Below are 27637 nucleotides of genomic sequence, written 5' to 3'. Positions count from 1 at the left end.
ATTTGAAGATCCATGTTTTTTAGGCAAGTTAGGCAATGTAGCAAGCCAGATAGTTTTCTATTCAGATCTCTATCTTGTTTGTTTTGAAGACAATGGGAGTTCTGCAGTTGACATCAATGGCACTCCAGACTTGCATTAGACAGTTTTCAGAGCTCAGCAACCTGAACAGCGAACAGTATGGTGGAAAAGTCATTAAGGGAATATGAGATAGCAATAGTTCCTCAAGATTTTTGGCCCATGGAAGCTACACAAGAAAGGAATTAGGCCAGCAAGTTGAGCCAGCATGAGGCAAAACCCCAAACCCAAACAAAATGGAGTTAAACCATAGTTTTAGAACACACAGCCTCCCCATATAGAAAATCTCAGAGAATGGTTATAGGGAAAGCTCTTTGGACAACCATTGCTTTAGACCTTTCATTTTTGGAAATGTCATCATAATAATCTAAATTAAATTAATTGTATTTGTTATTGATAAATGGTCTTAAACCCAGATTGTTCCCAAAATATTCTTAATCACAATAATGAGAAGGTGGTAGTGGGATAGTAACAGCAACCAAAAATTGTTCAATTACTTGACTCTCAAAATCTCAGCTTCTGCTCCTTGAACAGTTTCATGTGATCACCCCTTTCATATGTTTGCGGTTATACTTTTCATATTTTGTTACTTGGAACTATTTTATCTTCTTTTTATTTTCAGGTTTTGTTCACTATGAAGTCCTCAGTGCCAGCTGTGGCACTGTGGGGAAAAAGAGCACCCTTTCACAGCATCACTGCCATAATGATAACAGATGACCAGCAGACTATTGTTACAGGAAGTCAAGAGGGACAAATATGTCTTTGGAATCTCTCATCAGAATTAAAGGTTTGTGTCCACTATATTGTTGGCTGTCAAATAATTCGGTTGAAGTTTCACTTTTTGTTATTAATAATAGTATTGTCTAGACTATAACTCAGTTGTGATTAGTGTAAAAGATAATGTGTGGGGGGCTTTTTGTTGAAAAAAAACAAACAAAACAACATGATAAATGTGAAAATAAAATGTAAAAGTCATGGGAGTGTCAAGTCCTTTGCAGGCCCCATTGAGTGTTCCCTGGATAATTAGTGCGCCACTGACCACAATTTTAGATTCAGTGCAGCGGGTGATGGCAGTTAGTAAATCTGTATAATTATGATGGGTCCTGTCCTGGAGAGTTCTGCTTTAAAATCAGTGGCACAGTGTGGTCTTCTAGTCCCAGAGAAGATATCCATTATAGAAATATGGTGGATAGAATTAAGAGAAATGGAAAGCCTTACATCCTCAAAGCTAACAAATGAACTGTCTGAGGAAAGATGGACCAACTGGGATGAAGTGCTGAAAAATACATCAGTGATGTAATTTTGTAGAAAAACTATGTGCATTTTCTGTCATCCATCACCAATATGGCTTTGATTCTGCTGTGTTCTCAGATATGCTCTTGCTAATATGCTAATCACAACTTTTGGGCTCAAGTGTTCCATTTACACACAGACACAGGTTGGGGGTGTTGCAAAGTTGCACATTGCCAGTGGGAGTTAAGTCATATTTTCTCCCAGAGCTTGCAGGTGTACAGAGGGAGCATGCCTTTTTTTTCAGTCATGTTAGCTCAGACGAGTTAGCTGGTGTCTTAATGGGGCTTTTCAACCACATTAAGCTAATATGGTTTCAAGCCGTGTTTGCTAGCATCTTAATGAGGTTTTCCAATTAAGTTATGCTAACTCAGTTGAAAAATATGCCCTGTTTGCCCATCAAAATTGGCCTTGAATTAAGTGGTGCCTATTGCTTAAGTGCTTTGCTGGATCAGATCCCTAGTGTGCTCAAGCACATCTGCTCTCTGATGTGTAGTGGGTGGCCGGGCTGTGGCTGTCCTGTCCTCTAACTCTCTTTTTTTGGAGCATCTTGCACACCAGAAACCACTCAGATCACTTATACCACAATGATCACAGGGATGGCAGTTGTGCCTGCCTGTGTGCAGGGGTGCAAAAGGCAAGTGCTGCTTACACACTCCTCTGCTTGTGCATCCTTGGAGCAGGTGGGCACATTCTGGCCCTATGTAGGAATATAATGTGTACTCTCGACCAGTCAGTGATAAAATTAATAATGAAGATATTTCTTAACTTTGTATTACTTGATAATTTATAGAAAAAAAAATACTGTTTTTGTTAAGTGAAATAACTGCATTGCTCTCCTAGATTTCATCTAAAGAAATTCTCTTTGGTCATACTGCTTCAGTAACATGCTTGGCAAAAGCAAGAGACTTTGAGAAACAGCCATATGTGGTTAGTGCTACTGAAAATGGGTAGGTAACTGAGTTTTCAATTACTTTTGAAGATTAGCCATGTGGCAAGATTTAAGGACAAAATCTGCATTTGGCAGCAGACTTTCAGTTCACTCCCCCCATTCCATGGGAAGGTGCAGGGATCACTTAGTAAAGTAAAGTTATTCTATAGGATTCCTCTCCAAAGAGGCCTTTTACCTCTGCCATGTGGAACTATCAACTGACCCACACACTACATGCAGACTGGGAGCTCATCCCTTGGAAGGCAGAGAGGGCTGGGAGGTCCAGATAATCAATGTGTTGCCAGGAGCCCATTTCCAAGAGAATGAGCTGACGAGAGGCAGCAAGGCCCCATGCCAACCAGGAGTACAGAGCTGTGGGACAGTGATTCCAGGACCAGAAAACTCTTTAGCATCATGAATAATGACTCCTGAGGCAATGAGACTATGAAGGAGGTTGATGTGCCTAAATGCACCGGTAACAGGGTTGGCTGCCTCTCAATTATCTCCTTATGGGGGGGGGTCACTCTGCAGCACCCCACCTCAGTTTCCCCTCTCTCACAGAGCTCCTCAATAACTTACCATCACAGTCCAACAGTAATTAAACACTTCCCTACTGGGGTACAACTTATTTAGTCCTTACTAAATAAACAGCCCACGAAGCCCCATCCCCAGTTCAGTGTTTCTCTCCTGTTGAGTCAGAAGTCTCTTTTCCTCCTTCCCAAAGCTTTACTCTTTGCTTTTCCTTTATTCTTTGCAGAAGCCAGTCTTGCTCCCTGCAGCTGCTTCCTCAGGCCAGCTGCAGGTTCCCAGGCTTCTGTCCTGCCTAGTCCTCCTATCTAGAGTGTTACTAGCTCCCACTCAAGCTCCCTTCCTCAGGGGGTTACTGCAGGATTCCGTCCCTTCCTCTCTTATAAAATGAGGCCTGGCCTGAGTTAATCCCATGACCTCATTTCCTCTTTCATTATTACCCACCTGGGAGAGGAGCTGATCTTGTCACAGGTGGGTTGAGGCGCCATTTCCTCTTAAAGATGCCAGCCACCTTGTAATGCCACCCTATACTTCTTGGATTCCCAGCTCTATTCTAGAGGGGGTTGCTGCTGAAGAAATCATGCCCTTGTTTCCAGTCTTGAGAGGCAGTGGGATAGAGATGTTTGACAACTAGGTGAAGGAAATAGGCTGGAGACCCTACAAAATTAACTTTGTATTATTGCCCTCACACTTCCAAAGTTGATCTTGACCATTGTACTGAAGATGAAGCTAACTTTCATCTTAATTCTGAACTTCCATTATTCTGCCCCTAACCTATACAATGCTAAGTGGGAAAGTTATAGTGTTCCTTAAATATCATATACATGATAAAAATTTCCTTAAAAAAAAACCTAAAGGCTTTCTCATATGTTATATTATTTGGAGAAACAAAGAAAGATTCTTCACTGCTGGATGGATTGTATTGTGTTTTTGGGATACAATATAGATAAGGACAAATGGTCTTCAGAACCCTCTAAATGTTCATTTCACAAAACCACTGGCAACTTCTTACATGCACCGTATAAGGGCAAGACATTGATCGTTGAGCTCTGGAAGGTTGTGCCATGAAACTAGGATAATTACAAATAGGATGCTCGTCGTCAGCGGAAGCAAGTTCTGTCAGATTGTGTTTTCTGGGCTGTGGATTAGTCCTTTTTTACTACTTTCAAATTTCTGTCTCCTCGGGTTGGGGTTGAGAATATTGCATCAAGTTTTCTTCTAATTCCATTTCTAAATGTCAGGGCCTTTCCTCTTTTCTGTAACTGACATTCCTTAGAAGAATGCATAGTGGGCATTTCTTATTGTCTTTTTTTGTGTGAAAATGTTGAATTTATTCCATTAAGATTTATGTTTCCACCTGCATGTGTCCATTGATGTGGACAGTACTGGTCAGAGAAAAAAAGATGATACAATATTTATAAACATATCATTCTCCACCTGCTGGTAGGAAGAGAATAAACTTTGTGGTTTCAAAGCAATATGCAGGAAATATGGGTTAAATTCTGCTCTCAGTTACACCAGCATAGATATCCAATGCTGAAGTCAGTGGCATTACTTCTCATTTACACCAGAGTAAATGAGAGCAAAATTTGGCCACTAGGCAATGATTATTAGAAAGCATTCTGTTTATAGTCTAACTTCCTGGAACATTCCACATGCAGATTTTATTTCTAGTGTACACAGTGGAAAATACAGATTGACTAATTATTTTGGATTAACCAATTATATGAAATTGACTGTATCAGTTAAAGTTTAAATCTCTAAATTGTTTTTCTGATATATTAATAAAGATATTTTATTTTTCCAGTGTGAACCTATCTTGGTATCTTCTCTTCTAGAAAACACAGTGAAATAATTATTTTTTGAGTAGCATAACATGTTTGGTTAAATTGATGAAAGAATAATGGTTACCATTTATTTAACTCAGCTTTAATGTCTGTAGATTTTTTTTTTATGTTTTCACGTAGGTCCAGATACATAAAGATATTGAAGCCACAAACTTCCATTAAAATCAATGGAAGTTAAGAGCCTAAATACCTTTGTGAACTGGACCATAGCTGCCAAGCTCTGACGTCTTGATATATCTCATAAGGGTTTCACTTGCCAGGTAAACTTGATTGTACAACTACTAGACATAAGTTCCAAAGCATATTGAATATGGTTTAAGTAAAGTACATTGGCTAACATACAAAAATATTTGAAAGCTTATTCTTCAAATATTAACCTTTTGATTTTTATGACTGACCCAGTAATATACAATATATATAATATACAAAATGCCATATTGTATTGAGGAAGCGCTGTATTAGAAACAGACTTCAGAAACAGCCTCATGGTGGCACTGTTTATTCTTAACAGAAAATTATAACTTATCTCAAGAACTAAAGTCTGGTGCTGTGGAAAATGCATTATGCTTTTCAAAATGTGTAGTTTAAGTTCAGTGAAATGAATCATTTTCAGGAGGATGTAGTTCCAGCGAATGATAGTTATGGTGACACATTGACGAGCATAATGGCAGTATACCTACAATTTGTTGTAGACCAGACTTGGCCTTAAAGCAGGATTTGCTGCAAGGCAGCAGGGTGTAATTACCAAAACAAAAAGAAACAGATACTGTATGTCATCCCTTGCTAATGACCACAACATTTTCTTACCCAGTAATCTGTAACAAAAAGCCACATGAACGATCAGACTGCACTTAAGTGCAGCACTAAAGAAAAACTTTGTAGCACAAAATTATTCCAGCCAATTGAGTGGAAATGACAGAGAGTAATATGAAGTTATCTTTGGCAGGGAGATGTGTGTTTGGAATGTCACTAGTGGACAGTGCATTGAGAACGCAAAGCTTCCTTATAGGCATACAGCAATCTGTGTAAGTATAGTAACTTTTCATTGAATATTTCAGTACTTTACAATGTGAGTTGCACATTATTATTATATTATTGTTATTATAGTATCTCTGATTTGGGGGAAATATGTTTTTAAATTGTTTAAGATTTAAGAACGTTACATACGTCATAAGGAAGAAAACGTAGAGAGCACAAAAGTTGTTGCAATGTATGTAATATTTTACCATTTATTATTTATTCCTGTTCATTTTCCACCTGGGAAATGAACTAAAAAATTTCCACTCCATGTCTCACCTTTGTTTCTCAGACAAATGGAAGCATTTCTTTTTAAGCCACTAATGTTTCTAAGAAGTAATATCCATATATTTATTGATTGTGACATTTGAGCTTCAGGTATTGATGTACAGTAAGGCCATTTCTTGTGGTTTGTGTTTTGGCCTTCACGAGGGCAACATGGAAAATGTAAGTTTAAGGTCATCTGTCTTGAAAATGGGTAAATGCAAGCTCTATAGCCAAATATTTTGTAAGACCGTTTGCTAGTGATCTTATTTTTAAACCTAGATAAATTAGTTGGAGAGTTTTGATTTCCTTGCTGGTAACCTCCAGGAAAATACTTGGTTCTCTTTCCAAAAATGCACTTTCATTCATGGCAGCACTCAGTGGTAGATCACTTATTTTTAGATGTCAAATTGCTTTAAATCTTTTTTCAGTCAATTCCCTTTCAAGTCTCTGCTTTGAACTATATCCAGGTACTTTTTGAGTACCTAGATGTTAGAGACTGAGGATGAGTGTGTGTGAAATATGTATGCATATGATTTAGGAGCCCAGCATGAGCTGAGCTGATTCAGAGAGCTGGTTTATTTCTGGATATGTTCGTGAAAGAATTTCTCAGGGTCCCTAGGTTAATTAAAATGCTGTTTTTCTTGAGTGTGGATGGCTAGGTTGCAAGTGCTGAAAGTCTGAGAACTTTTTAGAGCTTTCATGAGATTCGCAAGCTATGGGAAAATTCAAATATTTCAAAGCTTGTTAGAGGTAATAATGTTTCTGTGCAATATTTTTTATTTACCTGGTGGAATTAGGCATAAATATCAATGATAGTTTTAAATGACCTTGTTTCTTCAGTTTGTCAATTAACAGGTAAATGTATTTTTATAGTTTTATCAACAGACTTGGGACCTGTATACCATATCTTAATTAAAATCACCTCTCAACAATTCATATTACCATACATATACAACAGCAATACTGTTATAACAGTGGTCCAATATGTTCTGCTGTTGGCTGTGGCTCAGTTAGATGTGAAGAGTTAAGAATCTGGAGAACTAATGCAAAAAGGTAGAGATGTGAGGTAGCCTGTTGGTCTAGTACCAGTCCATTGTGTGGAGATCAAAGGTAGAGTCCTTATACCTTGCTCTCAATGCTAGGTAGGTTGGGAGGGCAGGAGAAAGAATGTACTCATCTCCAGGAAAGAATAGCACCCTACATTAGGAAATATAGAGTAACATTGTTGGAGGATGGAGAGCATCTCTTCACATGTGGAGACATTGAAAAGATAGTAAAAAGAGAAAATGGGTATATAAGAGGAAAACTGCTTTGAAAAAAAAAGAAAAGAAATGTACGTAGGACAGGAATCATCATTCTTAAAAGAACAGCCTTCAAAAGTTAGTACTACGTGGTATTACTGCTCCAGAATTGCTGATAGTGTTTGTGAGAGCATTTCTTCCTACGGGGGTTACTCTGAGATGGATACAAACACATGAGGATTTTGATGGGATCAGCACATGAAAAATGTTGCTTGATTGCTAATTAACATTTCACAAATCTAGTTTTGTAGGTTCCTTCCATACTCCTGTATGCCTCAGCAGAAAATGGCAGATGCCAGGGCAGTGCAAACTGAACATTTGCCATTTTAAATGAAATTTTAACACAAGAAGCAACAGGCCTGTCAATCATTCGTGGTTAAGTAAATGAGATTTTCTCTTTCTAGAGGACACACTGTCCAGATCTGCCTGTTAAAAGCTACTTTCTTTAAGACTAGCAGTAGAAATGGTTGAAAGCATTTGGTGCTGTTTCTCAGGAGCCAAAGAAACATTTCCAGTTATGATCATTCAAAATATGCATTCTTTGGGGTGTGCACATGTATATATCTTTTTCCATTTAATTATTTATGCAACTCTTTATAATTTTCAGGTATTATTTAATTAACTATAATAAAATGGAGTGAGTTTCCAGTACTAAAAGTACATAGAACTAAGCAGCAATGAGTAAAAAAAAAAAAAAAAAAAAAAATCACACAAAATCCAAATGTACATGCACACTATATAATAATATTTGCCCAAAATAACATCCCACATTGGTTACTCTGCATCTACCATCCAATAACTAACCCCGCCCTCAGATACCTAAAAAAATGTGCTTAACACTGACAAATTTGGCCTCCTATTTCAAGTGAATTCCATAGTGGAGAACCCCTCCTGAAAAATAACCTACCATCAGCCCTCTACTTTTTCAACCTGATGCGTTTTAGGTTAGAGCACCTCTTCAGAATGACAACAGTATCTTATGGAGAGAGATTAAGGTTTTACAAATCCCAAACCTTTTTAGGGGTTTATAGGGTTAAATTAATCCCTTGACCTTCACCAGGAAATTAAGTTAGCCAGTATAGATCATGGAACTGTGATGTGACGTAATGTCTGCATGAAGCCCCTTCAATAAGCATTAATTTGCATTAATTTCATCTTACCATTATATGTTTCAGAATGTTAGTGTCATTAGATGAAGCAGGGAGCTTCTCTTTCTGTTTGCTCAGAATTATATTCAGCTACTAATTGGCTCAACTGCATGGTTCTGATGCAGTTTTAAAATGTTTGAATGTGTTTAAAAATACTTTTTTGTTAATTAAAAATTTTTAAAATGGTGTGTAAGAAAGCCAGAAATAATATGCAAGTGAACTTGTGTAGTTTTATGTGTTAACCTTTTCTTGCTTAATTTCATTTGGACAGTACTACCATTGCTCGTTCCGAATGACAGGAGATGGCTGGCTTCTGTGTTGTGGACAATATAATGATGTCCTCATTATTGATGCTAAGACTCTGACTGTTCTTCACACTTTAATATCTTCTCAGTCTTCTGATTGGATCAGCTGCATGTGCATTGTTCACTCCACAAGGATTCAAGGTACTTATTGTAGTGAAATTTCTGGTAAGCAGACCAGTCATGCATGTCTTGTTTTGCAGTACATGCCTAAAGATTCTTTCTATACCATATTTTAATTATATTTAGTGAAATACATTATCATGTTTCAAAAATACATTCAGGATGTAAAATACTTCAATTTTGGTACTTCAAGATACATTTACAATTCAATTTAATTTTAATTACTGTGTTATTGCTTCTTAAGTAGAAACCTGAGAGCTGGAGAGAACTATTTTCTTGAACTTTGACTATAATTAGCTCCATTGGTAGGGAAATGAAAATGTGAAAATGATTATTTGGGTGTGATATTAGGGAGATATGTGTGCAGAAACACAAAGGGCCTGATTTTCAAAAGTGTTCATGTACGGTGACATTAACAAAGTGCTTGCACAGTTATTCACCTAGTTGGCTCACACTGTTACCATGATCAAATATCATTTTGCACATGAGATTGACGATTAAGCACATGGATGAGCATTTCTGTAAAATATCTGTTTCCCTGCACAATATAGTGACTGCACACACAAATTAGACATTCTGCTTTGTGCCTTCAGTCTGGAGCATCCGGTCCAAAAGATTAAAGTTGGTATTGTCAAACGGAGCTCCACAGTGTGCACCAAGCTCAGTCCTGTATAAGATAGTGTTGGGGGTGCTTATGTTCTCATTTGGCTCAAGTCACAGTGACAAATTTGGTTTCATATTAAACAGCTTTGTATTACCTTTTTACAGAAGATTCACTAGTGGCAGTATCTGTTACTGGAGATCTTAAAGTATGGGATCTATCCTCATCAGTGACCAGTATACAGGTCAGTTTGCATGAAACGTAGTCTTAACCTAAAACAGGAATGTAAAATATAGAACATGGAAGTATTCTCAGGATAAAAAAACACTGAATCTGAACATAATGTCTTGTGAACATGTATTAAACAGAGTATTAGTTATTTTTATAAGCGTGTTTGTGAAAAGCTAAGACTCTTACTAAGCTCTATCTCTTCATTCTCAGTAAAATTCCTTGAGTCCATCCTTCCTTTCTCCCTTGAACACAAATCAGTGTTTTTGGAAATCTCTTGCCTTGACTACTGCACCGTCTTCTGAGTTTCCTACATCTTGCCTGTCCATCTTCCATACTGATGCTAAGAACATAATCCTTTCTTGTCACCCCCTCCTCTAAACCACTTTCTATCTCCTTTCACATTATGTTCAAAGCTCTGCATAATTTCACCTGTATGCTCTCTCTTGCTCCTTCTTTCTGTCTCCTAAACGCTATTTTTTTCTCCTTCTCCCACTGTCAACTTTTCATATTCTTTCATGCTATCCTCTTCATTTGGAATATTCTGTCACTCACTCTATGTCTAGTGTCTCCTCTCTCCTCAGGTCTACTTATTGTGTATAGTTTCCAAATATTAATATTCTCACCAAAGCTACCCTGACGCCTATTTGTGCTGGAACTGGAGTCCTAGATTTTCCTTTGTCTCACTTAAACTGTAATACTTTAGGCCAAGTACTTTGATGGTTTGGTCCAAACTCATCCATAGTGTAACTCCACTGACACCAATAGCATTAAAATGTAGATGAATTCAACTTCTTGCTTTTTGTAAGCACACAGAAACCTAGAAATGGCCAGACTGAAGCAGACATAAGCCCATCTAGTCCAGTATAGTGGCCAGAACCTGATGCTTTAGAGGAAGATGTCAGAATCCTGCAGTAGGCAGATGTGGCACCCATACTAGTTTGAATCCTGGACTCTAATAGTAAGGGATTGACTCTAAAGCATGAAATTTAGTAGCCCTTCCAAAATTTTTGCTACTCTTTATTATAACTCTGGATATTTTTAATATCCATATACATGTCCAATTCCTTTTAGAATCTTGCTAAATTCTTGGCCCAACAACTTCCTGTGGCAATGAGTTCCACAACACTTATATTGCTATTTAAAAAATAACTTAGTACTATTACTAAGAAAGAACTCAAATTTATATAATCTTTTTCTTAAAACATGGACACTGGAAGGTTGCTTTCTTGCCACACTAACAAAAATTTCAGCGCCTCCTTTCTCCAGAATACTCTTAGCTACTTTAGCTACTTATTGCCTTAATGTAGGAGCACCTCATGGGAGGTGCTTATTAATTGGTAGGGTCAGATGCTTAAAAGAGATGCTGTCAAGTTTGATGTCATTTCTAAAAACATGTTCATTCTGTTATAAAAAGTCTGTGTTTAACATCTCCCTCCAGTATATCAGTCCTAGAAAACTAGTGCTGCTGCAAACTTGAAATTGTAGCTGTTTAAGTTGAGAGACACTGCAACAACCAGTCACAGAGACGTAACACCAGCTTATGTGGGCATTATGCCATCCCTTTACTTTTATGCCCTTTGAGTTGAGAGGGGATCAGAGGGAGTGAGAATACAGCTCCTTCAAATACTGAGAGAGCACAGTTCTCATCAGCTGTAATTCCCTCCTGGAGCTGCAAGGGTGAGCAAGAGGATGTCATGACATTCCTGCCTGTGATGGTGGCTGTTTTGCTTTTAACCTAACTGTTAAGATTATATGACCACTGCAGATCTTCTTGCAGAGGTTTGATGGTGGGAGGGGGATTATTTCATGGCAGAAAATGTCAGTTTTCAGTGATGTGATCAATAATTAATAAAAATAATTCCAACATAACCATTTTGGGCCTGTCAGCCTTGATAGTGAACCTTTGATACTCACATCAAAAAGGGCAAAAAATAGGATTTTTTTCTGTTGCAAGCCATTCATGCATTCAAAACCAAAAGATAAGAATATAATAACTCCTAAAAGTAGTGGGAAAGTATTAGTTTTAAGTCAAGATCAATGACCTAGCATACAGCTCAAATGCCTATGCTGTTGTTTGCTATGATGGAGGAAAATGAATCCTCCCTTGGCCATTTTGCTTGTGAAACTGCAAACTTATAGACTACTATGGCTCTGTTGGCTTTACATGGAGCAGCAGCTTGTGCGTACTCATAATGGCAGATCCATCAGTGCTGCCTGTGCTCTTCCCTGCTCCCCATTCTCCCCGGCCCTCATTGCCACTTTTTTAAATAAGAGTATGAAGGGAGTCCCCACAGAATGCCCATCATCTCTACAGGGGCCCTGGATCCTCCCCCCAACTCACTATTTAATGAAAAGTTCCAGTTTTCATTGCATTTTGAAAGTGTGTATTTACAAAATGTTTTTAAGATCTGGTTTCTCTCCTGAAATTCATAACCTGAAGATCCAGAATATCTTGCTTGTCTAATACTACTACTTTTCTCTCTAATGTCTAGGAGAGGCAAAGTGTATATGAACAAGAATCCAAATCTCTGGACTGTACAAATTGCCAAGCAATAAGATTTTGCACGTACACAGAAAGACTCCTCTTAGTCATGTTCTCAAACTGTTGGAAGGTACAGCCTTACACATAGTACTTAATGCTGACTATATAACATTGTTAATAATTCAGTAACGTTTTGGAAAAGTGAACATGATTGATTTTATTTATAAATAGTTGTTTTCCTCCTTAAATTAAATGGAATGGTGCTCACTAGCTATTCGGTGTATCAGAAAACTGCTTGCTCCAATTCTTCATCAGTTACCTTAATTGCGTGGCTGAGATGATAAAGGCCAGATTTTAATGTTGTTTAATGCTGTTGCTAACTGACTTAGGAGCCTACATCTCATTGTCAAAAGGACTTAGGCACTTAGGATCCTAAATCCCATTGAATGTCAGTATGCAGACCATGCCACATGTTGCCCCCTGGACTGGTCACCCCATTGCATTCTCCTGCAACTGCAGGTGAGAAGGCCATGTGGAATGGCATACCAGCCTGTGTGTTTTCAGAGGAGCTGGAAGTGGGGTGCACATCTTTTGCTATGCTCTCCTAGGAAAGTGTGGGTTTGCATGCTTTGACTTTGGTGAAGAAATTAGTCTGTGGTGAAGAACAAGTATGTGCCCCAGGTGACAGAACCGTGGGAGGATCTAACAGTGGTGGGTAAAGAAGCTAAATATGTAGTGTGATCATGCCAGTAGAGTTGTCACCATTTTAATACATTTTAAATAATATTAATAGAGGAATGTAAAAGTTCTCCAAAGAGGAGAATTGAAGGTCTTGTTCTAGTAGGCCATATTCACCCCTGAACTCAGTGTAGTTGCACAGGGGATGAATTTTGTAACTACTGTAGAAAAAACAAAACAAGTCCTCCCAACCCTCCAACTGTAGCTCTGTCCATAAACCTTTAATGTTGTCGTTGTTTTAATTGTCAGTTTCTTCTTCCTAGAAACATGTGGCCCGACTCTGATCTTACAGTGTTTTAACAATAGTGTAAACTCCATTGAATTTTATAGAGTAGTCTGAATGTACTATAAAAACAGGCTCATAGAATGCTTTACTTACTGAATCTTTTGCTCAAAGCCAGTATTTGTATTAAAATGAAAGCATCAAAAGGAAACACATTACAGCCTTAATTTATGTTAATTGTTTTCTGTCTGTAGGTCTATGATTATTGTGATTTTTCCTTGCTGTGCACTGAATTCAGCAAAAGTGGTCAGTGCTTTGCTGGTGGTGAAGTGCTAGCCACGCAGAGACTCATCATCTGGACCGAAGACGGTCACAGTTACATCTACCAGCTGCTGAACAGGTGGGCTCAGATTGGAAATGAACACAAAAAGTTCAGGTACAAGATGAACTTTGGGAGGTTTATTATGGAAAATCCCTGCATGTCGCAAATGATGAAAAACCAGAACAAAACCACTTTGGCACTGGAAGATTTATCCTGAGTTTGACAGCCCTCAGTCTTTGTTTGACACAGCAGGGGATACAGGAATAAGATTAGCCATGTAGAACTTGGGCAGCTGGTGCTGTGGCTTCGAAAAGAAATCACTTGTAATTGCTTACCCAACAACTTTTAACTGAACTTGTGCAGCTTGGACACTAACGTTCTGCTTTTTAAAATATGAGTTTCTAAAGCATTTGATTTTCTTTTTAATTATGCAGTGGACTTTCTAAAAGCATATATCCTGCTGATGGAAAAGTGCTCAAAGAAACTATTTCTCCTCATTTACTCTGCTCCACTTACGTGAAAGAAATTAAGGTAACTTGAGAATGTTGTTCAGTGGGCTTCAAAAGTTACTTTATATTTTGTTTGTAATGACCTGACAGACGCAAAGTAAACTGAACATTTATGGCATTGAGTCAAACTGGATTTAGTTGTTGTATTGATATAATAAATAAGTCTTATTCCTTGATTCTAATTTTGATTTTCAAAAATGATGAATTCATTATATACTTTGAAAAAGGCTCTTTGAAGTTTTTTTGTTAATTTTCTAAATTTGTATTAAAATTTAAAAGGCAAGCTAGGATATTTTCACCCAAGGGATCCACTCCTGCAAAAACTGAAGCATGTGCGTTCACATTACTTCTGTGAATACGCCTATTGAAGTCAGGGGGTCTACACGTGCATAACTATTTGGGCCCAAGGATTCTCTTAGTTCATTACAAAATGTATACTCCACAAACTGTGTGTAATCAGGGATTTGAACACATTACATTATACTGAGATTCCTATTCTGATCCTGCAAAGACCTATGCATAGGTTTAACCTTTTTACAGTGTGAGCAGACCTTTCTGGCAGTACTCAGTGTGCAAAGTTAATCACATGTGTATGTCTTTGCAGGATTGGCACGTAAGGCTTAAGAAACTGTTTCTAAAGTGTAAGGAAGATTGTACAGAGGAAGTTGAAGAATCAGATGGATAAAGTGTCTGTATGCATTGTCCAGTTGTAAATAAGTGCATGGGCTTGTCACATCAATTGCAAGTTTATTAGTTAGTAGCTTGACAATGGGTGACTCAAATGAGCTTAGCTATTGAAAAGCATGCATCTGTATGGCTGCTTTCTTCCCTGTGTGACCAGAGAAGATGATGGGTGGTTGAACGAACAGAAATTAAATTATTGAAAGATACAAATGAAGGATCAGTTACTACAGTCTCTACTCTGGCAAAAATCAAAACCCTGATGATTTGAAGAGGGATTTTGCCTGAGTAAGGACAGCAAGCCTGGGACCAAACGTAAATTGTAGTACTTATGGAATTTTACTTATTTATTATTTGGCAATGAAAAAGTATGTAGGACCTGCTCCTGCTTCTGTTGAAGTCAACTTTGTTTTTTGACATTGACTAAAGTGGGACCAGAATCAGATATTTACACCATTTCTCAGCACTGAGACTCAGAGAGAGAGAGAGAGAGAGAGGCCTATTTTTATTTTACTCCACCAAAAGCATTATTAAATATACAGGCTTGTGTGAGGTTTTTATTACTCCCTCCTTTTTCTTGCTGGGTAAAGATTTTAGATAACACTTTTGTTGCATAGTCTTCCTAAGCCTGACAAGTTTAATTTTTATGTGAAGGGCAATAGCCATTTGTTTTTTTTTCCCCTCGAGCACTTGTGATCTAAAATCAGATAGGATAATTGTTAAAGGATGGCAAAAGGTCAGAGACCATCAAGGAAGAAATGCGGCCAAAATACATGGCTTATCAATAACTGGGTCAATATGCCTGCAGAGCAGCTTATGTTTAATTTTTACAACAAATGAAAGCCTTAATTTTTATTAAAAAGTAGCCACAATCTACCAATTTTCAGCTCTGATTCTTTGAGGTTTGGCTTCATCCTGCCTAATTAACTTCATGGCAAAATCCATGGTGATTTTATGCCAAAATCAAGTGTGTGACGTCAAAGTAGCTTTTCTGGCTGTGCATCTTGACCTCATAACATACAGCAAGAGTTCCCAAATCTTTTCATTGTGGGACCCATGTTTATAATTCTGTGGACTTCTCTTCCCATTTGCAACTACATCACATCCTTGTTGCAACTCCAACAATTCCTTATAAGGAAAAGTGATATGAGAATGTTATTTGTGCCTTTGAGAATCTTCCCCCAAAATAACAGCTAGAAGCCCAGCTTTCGTTGACTTTCAGTGGGAGCTAGGCATCCATCTAACTGTACTTTTTGTCTTTGAACATCCCACCTTAATGTATTTTCACCTGTATTTTAATGCAATTTAAGAGTTGGAAATAAAGACCAGGAGAGCATCCACCATCAAAAGCTCCACAGGCTATCTGTAGCCCATGGCCTACAGTATGGGCACTACTGGGGTCCCTGGGGTCTCTGATTAAAGAGGGTATAGTATCATATGTGTTAGTCCAGGGGTCTCTGATTAAAGAGGGTGTATAGATTCCCAGTACCAATGGAAGGATATATAACTTCAGCTATCAATAAACATAGCATTTGTACTGAACATGTATTTCTCTCAGCATTGTACAATAACTGTTAATGATGAAACTCAATAAGCAGAGACCTGTTGTTAGACGTCAGTAACATGTCTGCTTTCTTCAAGTATGTTATAACCCTATACTCTATAACTTCTTGCAAGTGAAGAAAATGATGACACTGTAGACCATTAAGTATTTGTGTCAAAACACTGTCCCCAAACTTGCACTCTCTTGTTATGTAATCTACTGTGAATGCAGTTTTTTGGTTCTGTTTGTTACGAAGTTGGTCTAGGTTTAATGTCAGTGGAAATTTTCGGCCCAATCCCTGGCCCCATTCTTCTTGTTTGCTGCCAAACTGGCATCATAAAGCTGGCAGAAAGTTCAGTTAACAAGCTATTTGAGGATTCTCCCTGTGTAGAAGAATTCATAGGTGATGTAGACCCAGGGTAGCATCCCTTTCCTTCCTCCCACAGTTCCAACTTCTGACTTGGTATATAGGGTGTGGCAAGAGTATGGGCAGAGCAATGCTGCACTCTGACTGTCCCTGCTCTTCTAATGGACTTTCAGAGAACCATACCAGCTAGTGCAACTTAAACCAGCCCCTGGCTGAGCAAAGTTCAGCCACAGCTGTGGATTCAGCCCTTTATTTCTACAAATATATTTCCAGATACCAACATATTATAGTTTTATTTTGCAATTAGGGTCAGTATTGTCTTAATCTATTTTTTCAGACAGAAATATTGACTAGTTGCTGTTTTTGTCACAGAGTTTTCCTTTTGTTATGGGCTTTATGAATGAAAGAAAGGAACCTTTCTATAAGATTCTTTTTTCTGGAGAAGCATCTGGAAGAATCACCTTGTGGCATATTCCTGATGTTCCAGTGTCAACGCTTGATGGTTCTCCAAAAGGTTAGGCAATTTTATATATTTTGTGCAGTTTTAAATTACAATGTTGCTACCTCAGTTTTCATGAAAAGTGATGGACTGGTCACCTTGAAAAGTGGAGCTTCTCTATTCATTCAGGGTAGAATACATCTCTTGTGTGTAGGACCAACACAAGGCTCTCCACACCAACAAAGCCATGCACAGGGTCTGGTGGGGAGGAACATAGGCACAATCCTTGCACAGATTGTAACCCACCTACCCTGGCCAAAGTGCCACGGAAAGGGCTGTCAAGTTAGACTTAAATGGACTGGTGCATAGAGGTGGCCCCACTGAGGGACTGTGTGATCCAGCTGGTGTGGAACAAACTGCAATTATTGTTCCAAACCACAGGATGAAAGAAGAGGAATGTAGGAGGAGGTGGGCAGGGAGACAAGTGTGCTTTTTATTTATTAACATTTTTTTACAATCAGTAACTTCTCTGACTAGTTCTCTATTTTTTAATCCCAGCAAACCTGGAAATTTCATGTGAATTATTCTTGACTATTCCTTTTTGCTAGAGATCCCCATAGCAGCAGCTTGGACTCTTCAGGATGACTTTGATAAACATCATTCTATGTTGGAAGGCATTGTTGATCATCTTTGTGCATCTAAAGATGGGACTGAAAGTGCAGCGGTCAGTTCATCTGTATATGTGCCCAACCTTGATAAACTAGTGTGTGGGTATGAAGATGGGAACATTTTCATAACACTTGCTTTGCATGCTGCCAAAGCAAGAATTTTAGAAGACATTTCCTTGCTGAAATGTAAGTTTTTAATGCAATTCTACTTAATCTAATTTGTAATCAAGTGTGTACATCTGCACTCTCTTCAAATTTCTCTAAACAAAAAAGGATGCAGGAAATAGGGACATGAGGGCTTAGTTTTGTCCTCAGTTACAAAAGTCCTGCTCCTGGTGGTGTTCCTGAGAGCAGCAGCCATGAAACTGAGGGCAGAAGTGAGCCCTTCCCTTTTTATTCAATATTGTTTCTCTTATGGAATAAATACATGTTAATACTGCTCTCCCATGGATATGCTGCCTTGAGTCATGTGTTCAGTATTGTACAATGTGTGTGTTTGCACTATTTCATTATGTAGCTGAAGAAAATATCCACCATAAGTCAAATATAAATATGGGTCATGTTACCTTGCCTTTAAATTATTTGCATATTCCAAATTTGTTGCTTTAAATTATTTTAATTCTCAGACATACAAGATCTGGTTGACTAGCTTCTTCTGAACGGTATTTTATATCCATGCCTCTTTACGTATGAATTGTCTTTTAACCCTAATTAAAAATGAATATTAGATTATAACACATCTTTTTAATCCTGAATTTCAGAGTATATATAAGAGAATTTTTAGTTCAATCTTGTTGATATGTTTCCTCTACTCCAGTTTCAGAAGGTGTTAAAAACCTGGTGTGTGTTGCTTTGATTTGATTTTTTTTTTTTTTTTAAATCCAGTAAGGTCACTTTAATTTTGAGTCCCATGTGTTGATGCACCAGATGTTCTTTCCAGGTGCATTTTTTCATTAAAGAAGTGAGAGCCTAATTGTTCAAATGCTTGCAATTGAGCATGGATTCCTTACTGTGATGAATTATCTCATCAGGCCTGATTCTCCTTTCATTTACATTGGTTTTATTCTGGTGTATCTCCTTTGATTATACTTTTGTAATTGAGAGGAGAATCAGGACCAGTAAGACTTCTTGGGATCATAAACACTATGCCCAGCCATAAGCATTTTCAGAGTCTGGCCCTACAATTTTTTTTTTATTTAAAAATGTATGGAGACATTTTTGTAGTCTTTACTTAACCCTGCTTACTGGGAGTTTTAGCCGTGTAAGACTGAGGACCCCATATTCTTCTCCACTTGAGTAGATGAAACGGCTTTAAGCCCATGGGTGAAGATCAGGCAGTGCTAAGGGGAAAATGGTAAAGTATGTTCCCCCCACCAGCACCAAACCATTTCCCTCCCCTCTGCAGCCATTGCATTGGAGCCCAGCCAGTGGTCTGTGCATATATAGGAGAGTTGGCTGTGACATGTTGACATGTTGCAAAGATACAGATGGTATGTCCATACTGCAGTGTAAGCCCAGGGTTCAAACGTGGGCTCAAACCTAATCCCTCTTCTGTCTACACACAAATTGTGCTAACCCAGGGCTCAGACCCTGGGTTCCAGGACTTCATGAGGGTGGAGGGTCTGAGCCTGAGTCAAGCTAGGACCCAGAGTTCAAGCCCTATTGCTCTGCATTGTAGATGCAGCCCCACTGGACTCATGCTCTTGGATTTCGCCAAAAGTATCTCACAGTTCCTCTAGACAGTCAAGTTTGGTGGACAGTCAAGTTTTCCCACATTGCACCACAAACAAAGGGCTAGAGCAGCCACATTTTGGGAAGATGCGAGGAAGTCTGGGATATGGGTTGTAGGATTCAGGCATGAATAATGCAGTGTAGATGCTGGTGCCCTTGTTGGGACCTACGGTCCAATAATTCCTAACCTGGCGTTACAAATGAGTGTAGATGCTCAAACTCTAGGTTAACAAACCCAAGATCTGCTAACTTGAGTTCTACAATCCCTGGGCTGTTATTGCAGTGTAGACATATCCAGAGTCTTTCTGTAGTTGGGGGAAGCGTGAAAGGTTCTCTCCTGCAGATCCTGGGCTCTTCTTCTTCTGGTCATTTCTCCTCTTAGGTCCCCTTGACCACTGGCTCCACTCCCAAGAAGGAAAGAAAGAGCAGAGTGGCAGCAGCTCAGGAGCTGTGGATCTGTGCTCCCCTTATGTGCCTTTTCTGGCACAGAAAAAAGAACTTGGTCTTGTGTAAGGGCTATATTGGCCTATAGCTCTCATTCATTTAGGTGTGAGCTCTTGAATACATTTCATCCTGCAGGATTTCTGAGTCCAAGCATATATATAGTAAAAATCTGAACACTTTTTTTTCCAAAGGGCAGAAATCATTTATCTTATATTTTTGTGTTGCAGATACTTTGCCTTACAAAGTTCTTAAGGGCCACAGCAGCAGTGTTACTTGTTTACTTTATCCACACAGTAAATCAGCCAGGTTTGATCCAAGCTGGCTGGTGTCAGGTGGTCAGGATTCTTGTGTAATCTGGTGGGATATATTTACGGAGGAAATTTTGCATCAATTTACTCTGCAAGCTGGCCCTGTAATGAACCTGTTGTTATCACCAGAGAACTACAGAGTAAGTAAAGACAGAATAAATTATGTGCAAAGGGAAAAAGTAACTTTTTACTGGTAACTATACAGTCATAATTTTATTTTATTTGTAACTTGATTCCCAGTTACTTACTGTTTAATTTATGTTTTGTGTGGGATCTACCTTGGCTTCCTGTTTTGGGGTCTGAGTCATCACTGGCACACCAGTGCAGTTCCATTTAAGTCATCAACCTAGTGAGCTGGAGTGAAGAGTCAAGACCTTCCTTTTTGATTGTGGCATTTTTAGAAAGAACTAATTTTGAATAAAAGTAATTGCCGAAGGGCATATAGACAAAGATTCTCTTCTCACTTACGTGCACTGGTGTAAATCTGAAGTGGCTCCACTGAAGCCAGTAGTTAATCTGGTATAAAAACTGAGTGAGAAGAAAATCAGGCCAATAACATTTATTTATGTATAAATTTGTGTGCTTGATTATTTTGATATTTGGCAAATTTCTATTGGTATGTTTCTAAAGTCTAGCTATATGTTTTAGAAACGGTCTCTTTCTTCAGATAGAATGATCAGCTCTAGTAATATTTTATTTCTAATATTCTTGTTGTGCATTTTTGAAAGGTACATGTACAAGGCTCAATATAGCAAACCCTTACTTACATGAGACGTCTCTGGGTAAATCCCAGTGAAGTCAATGGAGCAAGGATTTTACCCTTTATATGTGAAATACACTTTAGATCAGAGGACCTGCTCAAGAACCTATTTACCATTTAAGGCCCACTTAGGGTGCACCTAACCTGTGGCTGGAGGTGTAATTCCAGCACGGGTAGACTTGTGCTAGCTTTGATTGAGCTAGGTCACTAAAAATAGTGGTGTAGAAACAACAGCATAGGTGGTGGTTTAGGCTAGCCACTGTAGTACGTATTAGGATATTGGGGGAGAAATTACATGGACACAGTTTTAAGACTTAACTGGTTCATAGGGCCTTGTGCTGGCCCTTTGCACTGCTAGGTGAAAATCACCCCTGTACAAAGGGATAGCATGATCTCTTAAGGCTCATTTAAGCCCTGTTTTCAGGGGCTGAGTAGGACCTAGGAACTGTTCTGATCCTTTGCATGGGGTGAATTTCACCCTGTGTCAGAAAGGATTACTTGTGAAAATAAGGTTTTACAGGAACAGATCCATATAGTGCAAAATGCAGTTATAACAGAACCATTTTTTGCACTGGGGATATTTTTCCTTTGGCCTTTGTGTTGTAAGAACCGACACATAATTTTACATCAAAGATAAATAGTGATTTGGGTTAAGCTAATTTTTTATATTTTTATTTCCAGGGGAAAAACTCCATTACTAGGTATATTTGATTATATTGTTGCTGCTTTAATAGCCCACCTGTTGATGTATGTGATTTTTAGAGGCTCCGATATAGATGCATTGGACTGTACCTTTCATTTGGACATCAGATTTATAGTTAATCTGTGCAAACAATTTTTGGGGTGCAGGCTGAAATGTAACACTAGTTTCTAAAAATGAATATATTTTGTGGCAGGGACTGTTTTTTGTTTTCCTGTGTTTGTACAGTGCCTAGCACAATGGGGTCTAGTCCAGGACTGAAGCTCCTAGGTGCTACCACAATAAAATTAATAAAAAAATAATCAGAATAATTGAGTTATTGATATATTTTTGCAGCTAAAAGGGCACAGGATTGTGTGCTGTATATGCAGTGATCATTCAGTAGCACTTCTACACCTTCAGGAGAGAGTATGTCTCTTACATGCCAGGAAGCATTTATTTCCTGTGAAGATGATAAAATGGCACCTTGCTGAAAATCTGCTAATTGTCGGATGTGAAGATGATTCAGTTTATATTTGGGAAATTGAAACAGGTAATGTGTTTTTTCTTGTTCAGCCCTCGCTAATTAGTTTTGTTTTAATCTATCATGTTTGGTTACATGTACCCAGATCTGTAGTGGATTCATGCAAAGACAGTAACAGATCAGATTTATTAATTAGAAACTTAATTTTTTATTATAAATGAGCAAGAATTAAAGGCTCCATGTGATACAGACTATGTCAATAATAAAATACAAGAGCTTGAGTCAGATCCTGACAAGCAGATGATTAGCTGATATTGCAGTGCAGAGAAGTGAGCCGGATATTTCTGGAAGCTATAAATAAAAACATAACTTATCTACTTTAATTATTAACAAGAAAGAAATTTACTGTCCTACCAATCTCAAATTATGTTATTATATTTTGCCTTCTTCAGCACACTCACAATCTCAGCAACCTTTTGAGTTAATTGATGATCAGTAATAATGGAAGATAATTAATTGCAACATTCACAACCATGTAGTGGGGAAAACTAACACTGAGTATTTCAGCTTAAATTGTGGATTCACAGGTGATTCAGTAGAGTGACTGCTGATTCATAAGGATGGTAAATGTACTTGTTTGAGAGACTTAAAGTTAATGTTGTTGAAAATTGCAAGTGAGAACACATCTTGCCAAAAAAAAAGTATGTAATGAGTTTTAAAACCATGTAATATAAAGAATATTAATACCAGAGAGAAAATATTATGTTACAAAATTCACTATATAAAACTTTAATCACAACATGTATAAAGGAATTTTGCTATACAAACTAATATAGCTAGGACAATGGCTATGGTGAAAAAGTGCCTATTTTAGACAAAGTTCTCTGTTTTAATGTGAAAAATACCAATATTCAATGAAGTACTTGGCAAAAAGCAGGCTGCATAAATTATATACCACATGGATTTTAGTAAGCTATTTAATACAGTTGAGTAATTAGATAGGAACTGCCAAGGCATATGGTACTTATTTTTCCTTTACTACACTGAATCATTTTTTTTAGTTGGTTTAGCTTAAAATTAAATTATTAGGATTTAAACTCTGTTGAAAACCATTGTTTTTTCAGAACTGATATGATTTTTTTTCCAGTATTGAAAGCATCATATTTTTGCACAATATTTTATCTAGGTTTTAAAAATGCTTCTAAATAACACCTTTTTGTTCAAAAGAAACAGAAAAGATGTTGCTTTTGAGGTGAAGAGCCACACTGACCTCAGGAGACAGTTAAATTGTGTAGTGTTGTATTTATTATCTTTTGTGCTATTATATGCTGTTCTGTGAGTAAAAGACTTAAAACTACGGCTTACAATTACAGATTTAATCATAGTGCATGAAAAAGGGTGTGGGATAAAATTTTCAAAAGCACCTCAGTGACTTAAGAACATGGGTCTTAAGAGCCCTATTTTCAAATGCAACTTTCAGGTACTTTGGAGGCATTTAGAAACTTTTGAAAGTGTTACTGTTCTCCTTCATATTTTTATTTGGTTTTGCACTTTTTCCTAGCTGTGGTAGCTGATTAATATGCTTCCCTTTTTTTTGTACATTGTCTGCTCTGCCAATATAGGCATGACAAGCCAAATTCTGTGGGTTTTCTTCCAAACAGGTATACATTAGATTGCACTTGTTCTTCCCTCCTGCTCAGCTATCTCTTCCCTTTGAGGTTTTGTAGTATGTGTCCAAATTGTTCTCCTTCTGCCTGTCTGGTCACTCCTTTACGTTATCCTGGGTGTATATGGGTCCCCTCCTTTTCTCCCACTTCACTCCCTGCCTGATGAAATCACACTTGGAATACCTTCTTGATTCTCTGTTCCATGCAACCTCATTCTCCTCCTTTGCAACCCTTGTCAAGACTCACCTCTTTTGGTTTGCTTTTAAATGCTTTCCACCACTGCACCAATTTTGCCCTCCTACTGACTGCTCCCTCAAGCCATGAATATAATATGTTTACTTATTAAACTAATTTTAAAAAAAGGAACCAGGAGCATATGTACAATGGGTGCCCTTAATTCCATTCTGGTTCTAGAGATATTACTGGATCTAGTTATGTTTCCCATTTTAAATACGAACAATAGCTCTGAAATTGGTAAAACAATGAGAGTTCTGCCCACGAAACCTTATGGCCAAATAAATTTGTTAGTCTTTAAGGTGCGACAGAACTCTCGTTGTTTTGCTGAAAACAGACTATCACCGCTATCCCTCTGGAACTCTGAAATTGGTAATACCTTTAAAATCAGAATGAATTTTAAGTGCACTAGCTGTATGTAATATAAGCATAGAAACTGTTTTATTATTTTTTTAACTCCTTCCCATTTCTTGCTATGGAATACCTATCAGATTGCAGTCTCCAACAGTTCAATTATTTTTACTCAGAATTCAACACTGGGCAAATCTGTTTATACACCTCATAGTTTGTGAATCTTGAGATCTCAGTGAACCTCAAGTACGGTTGGCATTCTCTTACATGAAAAATGGCACACTGTGACACTGAATCTCAGACTGAAATGCCTTGGCACAGAGCATGTACTTTTTTCATAAAAAGTTGCTGATGCATTTAAAAAACAAGTTTTATGCTCTACACATGCTGTACTTTAAAAATAGGAGTACATAAGGTGATTAGAACAAGAGATTAAAATTTATGTCTCATATCATAAATCACTTTCATAGTGACCAACAGTAGAAAATCAACATTTACCTGCAGTGGAATCTGCGACTCTGTACTAACTTTCTATTATAACTATAGGGAGCTAAGAATATGTACCTACAACTGTGTGGTGGTTGTTGGCAAATTCTGACATTTTAATGAAGAAAATTATACTTTGGAGAAACCTGAACAGCCTTTTGTCCCAATCCTGCATTCTTTGTCCACCTAAAACTCCTATTGAAGTCAGTGGGAATTTTGGGAGTGCAAAGAATGTAAGTTAGAATTTTGCTCCCTTTCACCTCACTGAGATAAAGGATATCTTTGAAAGCATGTAACTGGAAGTAGACTCCATTTCTTAAGCACATAGTGATATAAGACTTATGAGGGTATTATTCTAGGAAATGCTGATAAATCCTTAACTCTGAAGGCCATTATTAGTAAAGATTTGTCAACATTTCCCATAGAAATCTTGTTTTTTGAAGGTTTTAAAACCAGATCACAAATATATATTTTGGGGCTGAAACCTGGCATAAAATACCTTAACCAAAGAATTACTGTGTGCTTTTGAAGCATATTCTGAAGTAAAATTGGCCAAATTTATGTTAAATGATGACAAAATAAAATACACTTTCTAAGGGTATGTCTTCACTGACGGCGGCAAAGTCGCTGCCACCAAATCAACCTATCTGGATCAACTAAGCGGTCAGTGAACACCTGCTCAATCGATCCAGAAGTCAACGCTGTTAATCCACCTCCTCAAGTGGTATAGCGCTGCATCGATGGGAACACGGTTTCCATTGGCGCAGTACAGTGAAGACAGCACTCAGAACGGAAGCACAGCAGTCGATAGGAGTTGCGCAAGCTACTCTGTGTAGCTTGCGTAACTCCCATCGACTGCCACCGAATTGCCAGGTAAATGTAGACCAGGCCTAGATGTTTACTGTAATTCTCTCTGTCACAGCTACAGTACTTTTTAAAATGAGTTTTACAAGTGATTATTTCATATCATGGGTTAATCACTTTGGATATTAAAAATAAAACAGCTGAGATGCTACTGTTCTTAAAAACTGCTACTATGCATTCACAGTATTTACTTTTCATACACATTTTTATTATGCATTAGTTACTATGGATCCATAATTCACAATCTGTACTGTTGTTAATACGTATTTGCAGGATACATTGTAATAGCTTTTCAGGAGCTCTTACAGTGTATGAATATGAATTAAGGCTATTGCTCACAACTCAGCTAAATCTGAAAGGGGCTATTGACATGCTATTGGATTCTGAAGAAACTCCAATCCTACAGCATATCAATGAAACACTTAGAAATACTTTAAAAGAGGAAATTAAACCAGAAGAACTATGTTGAGAGTATGATTTAAACTCATAAAAGCCAGAAAAGTCAAAGTTGAAAGCACCAATGCTCCCCATTATGCCTGCGTAAAGGAGACTGCCTAGGGCTAAATTTTGTTAGAACGTCTACTCCATGCAACTGAAGTGACTGCCGAGGGTATATCAGAGCAGAATTGTCCCCGTGTGTTCTACAATACCTAGTCACAAGGAGGTGCATGGAGGGGAAGGATTTACCTTTCAGTCTTAATTTCCTTTTATATCTAAGTTAAATGTAACATTTTTAGTGCTTACTTTATTTTGGTTATCTGTGAAGAAAGAATATTTTTGTGAAGCTGTAATGTATTTTTGCTATGTCCCACATTTAATGAAATTTGGTGCAAGAAGTTAGTTCTCAGATTTATGAAGTTACATTACTTTCGTAGCCTTCAGTAATGTTCTTGCATTTTTACTGATCATTTAAACTTAAGTAGACATCATGCTGACAGATCACAGGTGTTTTAAATTTTATAGATCAAAATAATTAGATGGTGAATAACTCACTTTGTCATTTAAGAAATAAGACTGTGAGCTCTCTGTTCCAAGCACTCCATGTGTGACGCTCTCATTGAAGATAATGGCAACTCCATGCATGAAATGTTCTCCAGTGGAGAGGACTAATACAAGGTCTATGCTCCACTAAAGACTTATTTTGAGGGCTTAAGTCTGATTTATGCAGTGTATAGGCCTTGTGCTGGCCCTCTACAAAGGGGAAAAATTTCATGTCCATGGGGTTTGCTGGATAAGGACCTTAGTGAATGTCAGTCATTTCTGGCCTAGGTTATGGAAATTAAGTGTTATGGACCAGATCATACTCAGCTGCTGTGTGCGTGGCTGGGGACACAAAAAAGGGCCCTCTCCTTTTTGTAGCTCTGTGCAATAGTCAGACATAAATGCAAATCCCTGCATTCCACAATACAGGAACTCTTATCCACCACATAGCCATCAAGGCACCCATAATTAGTGAAAAGGACTGGAGAGGAGGCAGAGACTGGTGCTGAATAGACCAGGTACACCAGTGGGAGTGGGCTGTATCTTATTAAATGATGGTGACTTCTGTGCATCCCAGTGAGCAAAGGAGTGTAACAGTACTACAGAGACCTCTGAAAAGCTGGAACATGATTTTGGCCTTCTTTCCTGGTAGTCCTTAGAAGAGATGTTGTTTGTTTCATAGTTAAATAGAAGGTACCATGATGTATGCAGTGGCTCACAAGTAGTAGGTGGTAGTAGTAGTAGGTGCAAGAGGTAGGATTTTTAAAACTGTAGACTATTTTAAATCACTGCTTTTATATATTTTGTTGCTAGCTTCAAGAAGCAGGGTCTACTACTACAATTGTGAGGAGTAGCTAGAAGTTAACAATGCATGCAATTATTTGTCATAATGACAGGTAGCGCTGAGTTTTTTTTCTGATTCACTTTGTGTGTCTATAATTGAAATAGTACCTACAATACCTAGGGAACTCCTCCCAGGATATACTGTAGTTGGTTAATGTAAATTATTTCTGTA

The 27637-nt window shown here is 37.9% G+C and overlaps 1 protein-coding gene across 1 annotated transcript in view; it reads left to right on the top strand.

Moving 5' to 3' along the window:
- Window positions 1–709: 709 nt before the first annotated feature.
- WDR72 (WD repeat domain 72) overlaps window positions 710–27637 on the top strand; it is a 117109-nt gene continuing 90181 nt past the window's right edge. The window contains exons 1-12 of the mRNA XM_067556131.1: window positions 710–862; window positions 2209–2315; window positions 5618–5696; window positions 8676–8850; window positions 9598–9674; window positions 12154–12273; window positions 13359–13504; window positions 13861–13957; window positions 16881–17040; window positions 17574–17819; window positions 20036–20256; window positions 21913–22108. Of these exons, the coding sequence (XP_067412232.1) occupies window positions 710–862; window positions 2209–2315; window positions 5618–5696; window positions 8676–8850; window positions 9598–9674; window positions 12154–12273; window positions 13359–13504; window positions 13861–13957; window positions 16881–17040; window positions 17574–17819; window positions 20036–20256; window positions 21913–22108 (1777 nt within the window). The remainder of the gene's footprint in view (window positions 863–2208; window positions 2316–5617; window positions 5697–8675; window positions 8851–9597; window positions 9675–12153; window positions 12274–13358; window positions 13505–13860; window positions 13958–16880; window positions 17041–17573; window positions 17820–20035; window positions 20257–21912; window positions 22109–27637) is intronic.

This window comes from Emydura macquarii, unplaced genomic scaffold, assembly GCF_026122565.2.
Source record: "Emydura macquarii macquarii isolate MOO-44397 ecotype Brisbane River unplaced genomic scaffold, CSIRO-AGI_Emac_v2 contig_1644, whole genome shotgun sequence".
NCBI classification, from domain to species: Eukaryota; Metazoa; Chordata; order Testudines; family Chelidae; genus Emydura; species Emydura macquarii.
Note: the sequence above shows the minus strand (reverse complement) of the source record. Positions and strands in the feature narration are given on the sequence as shown.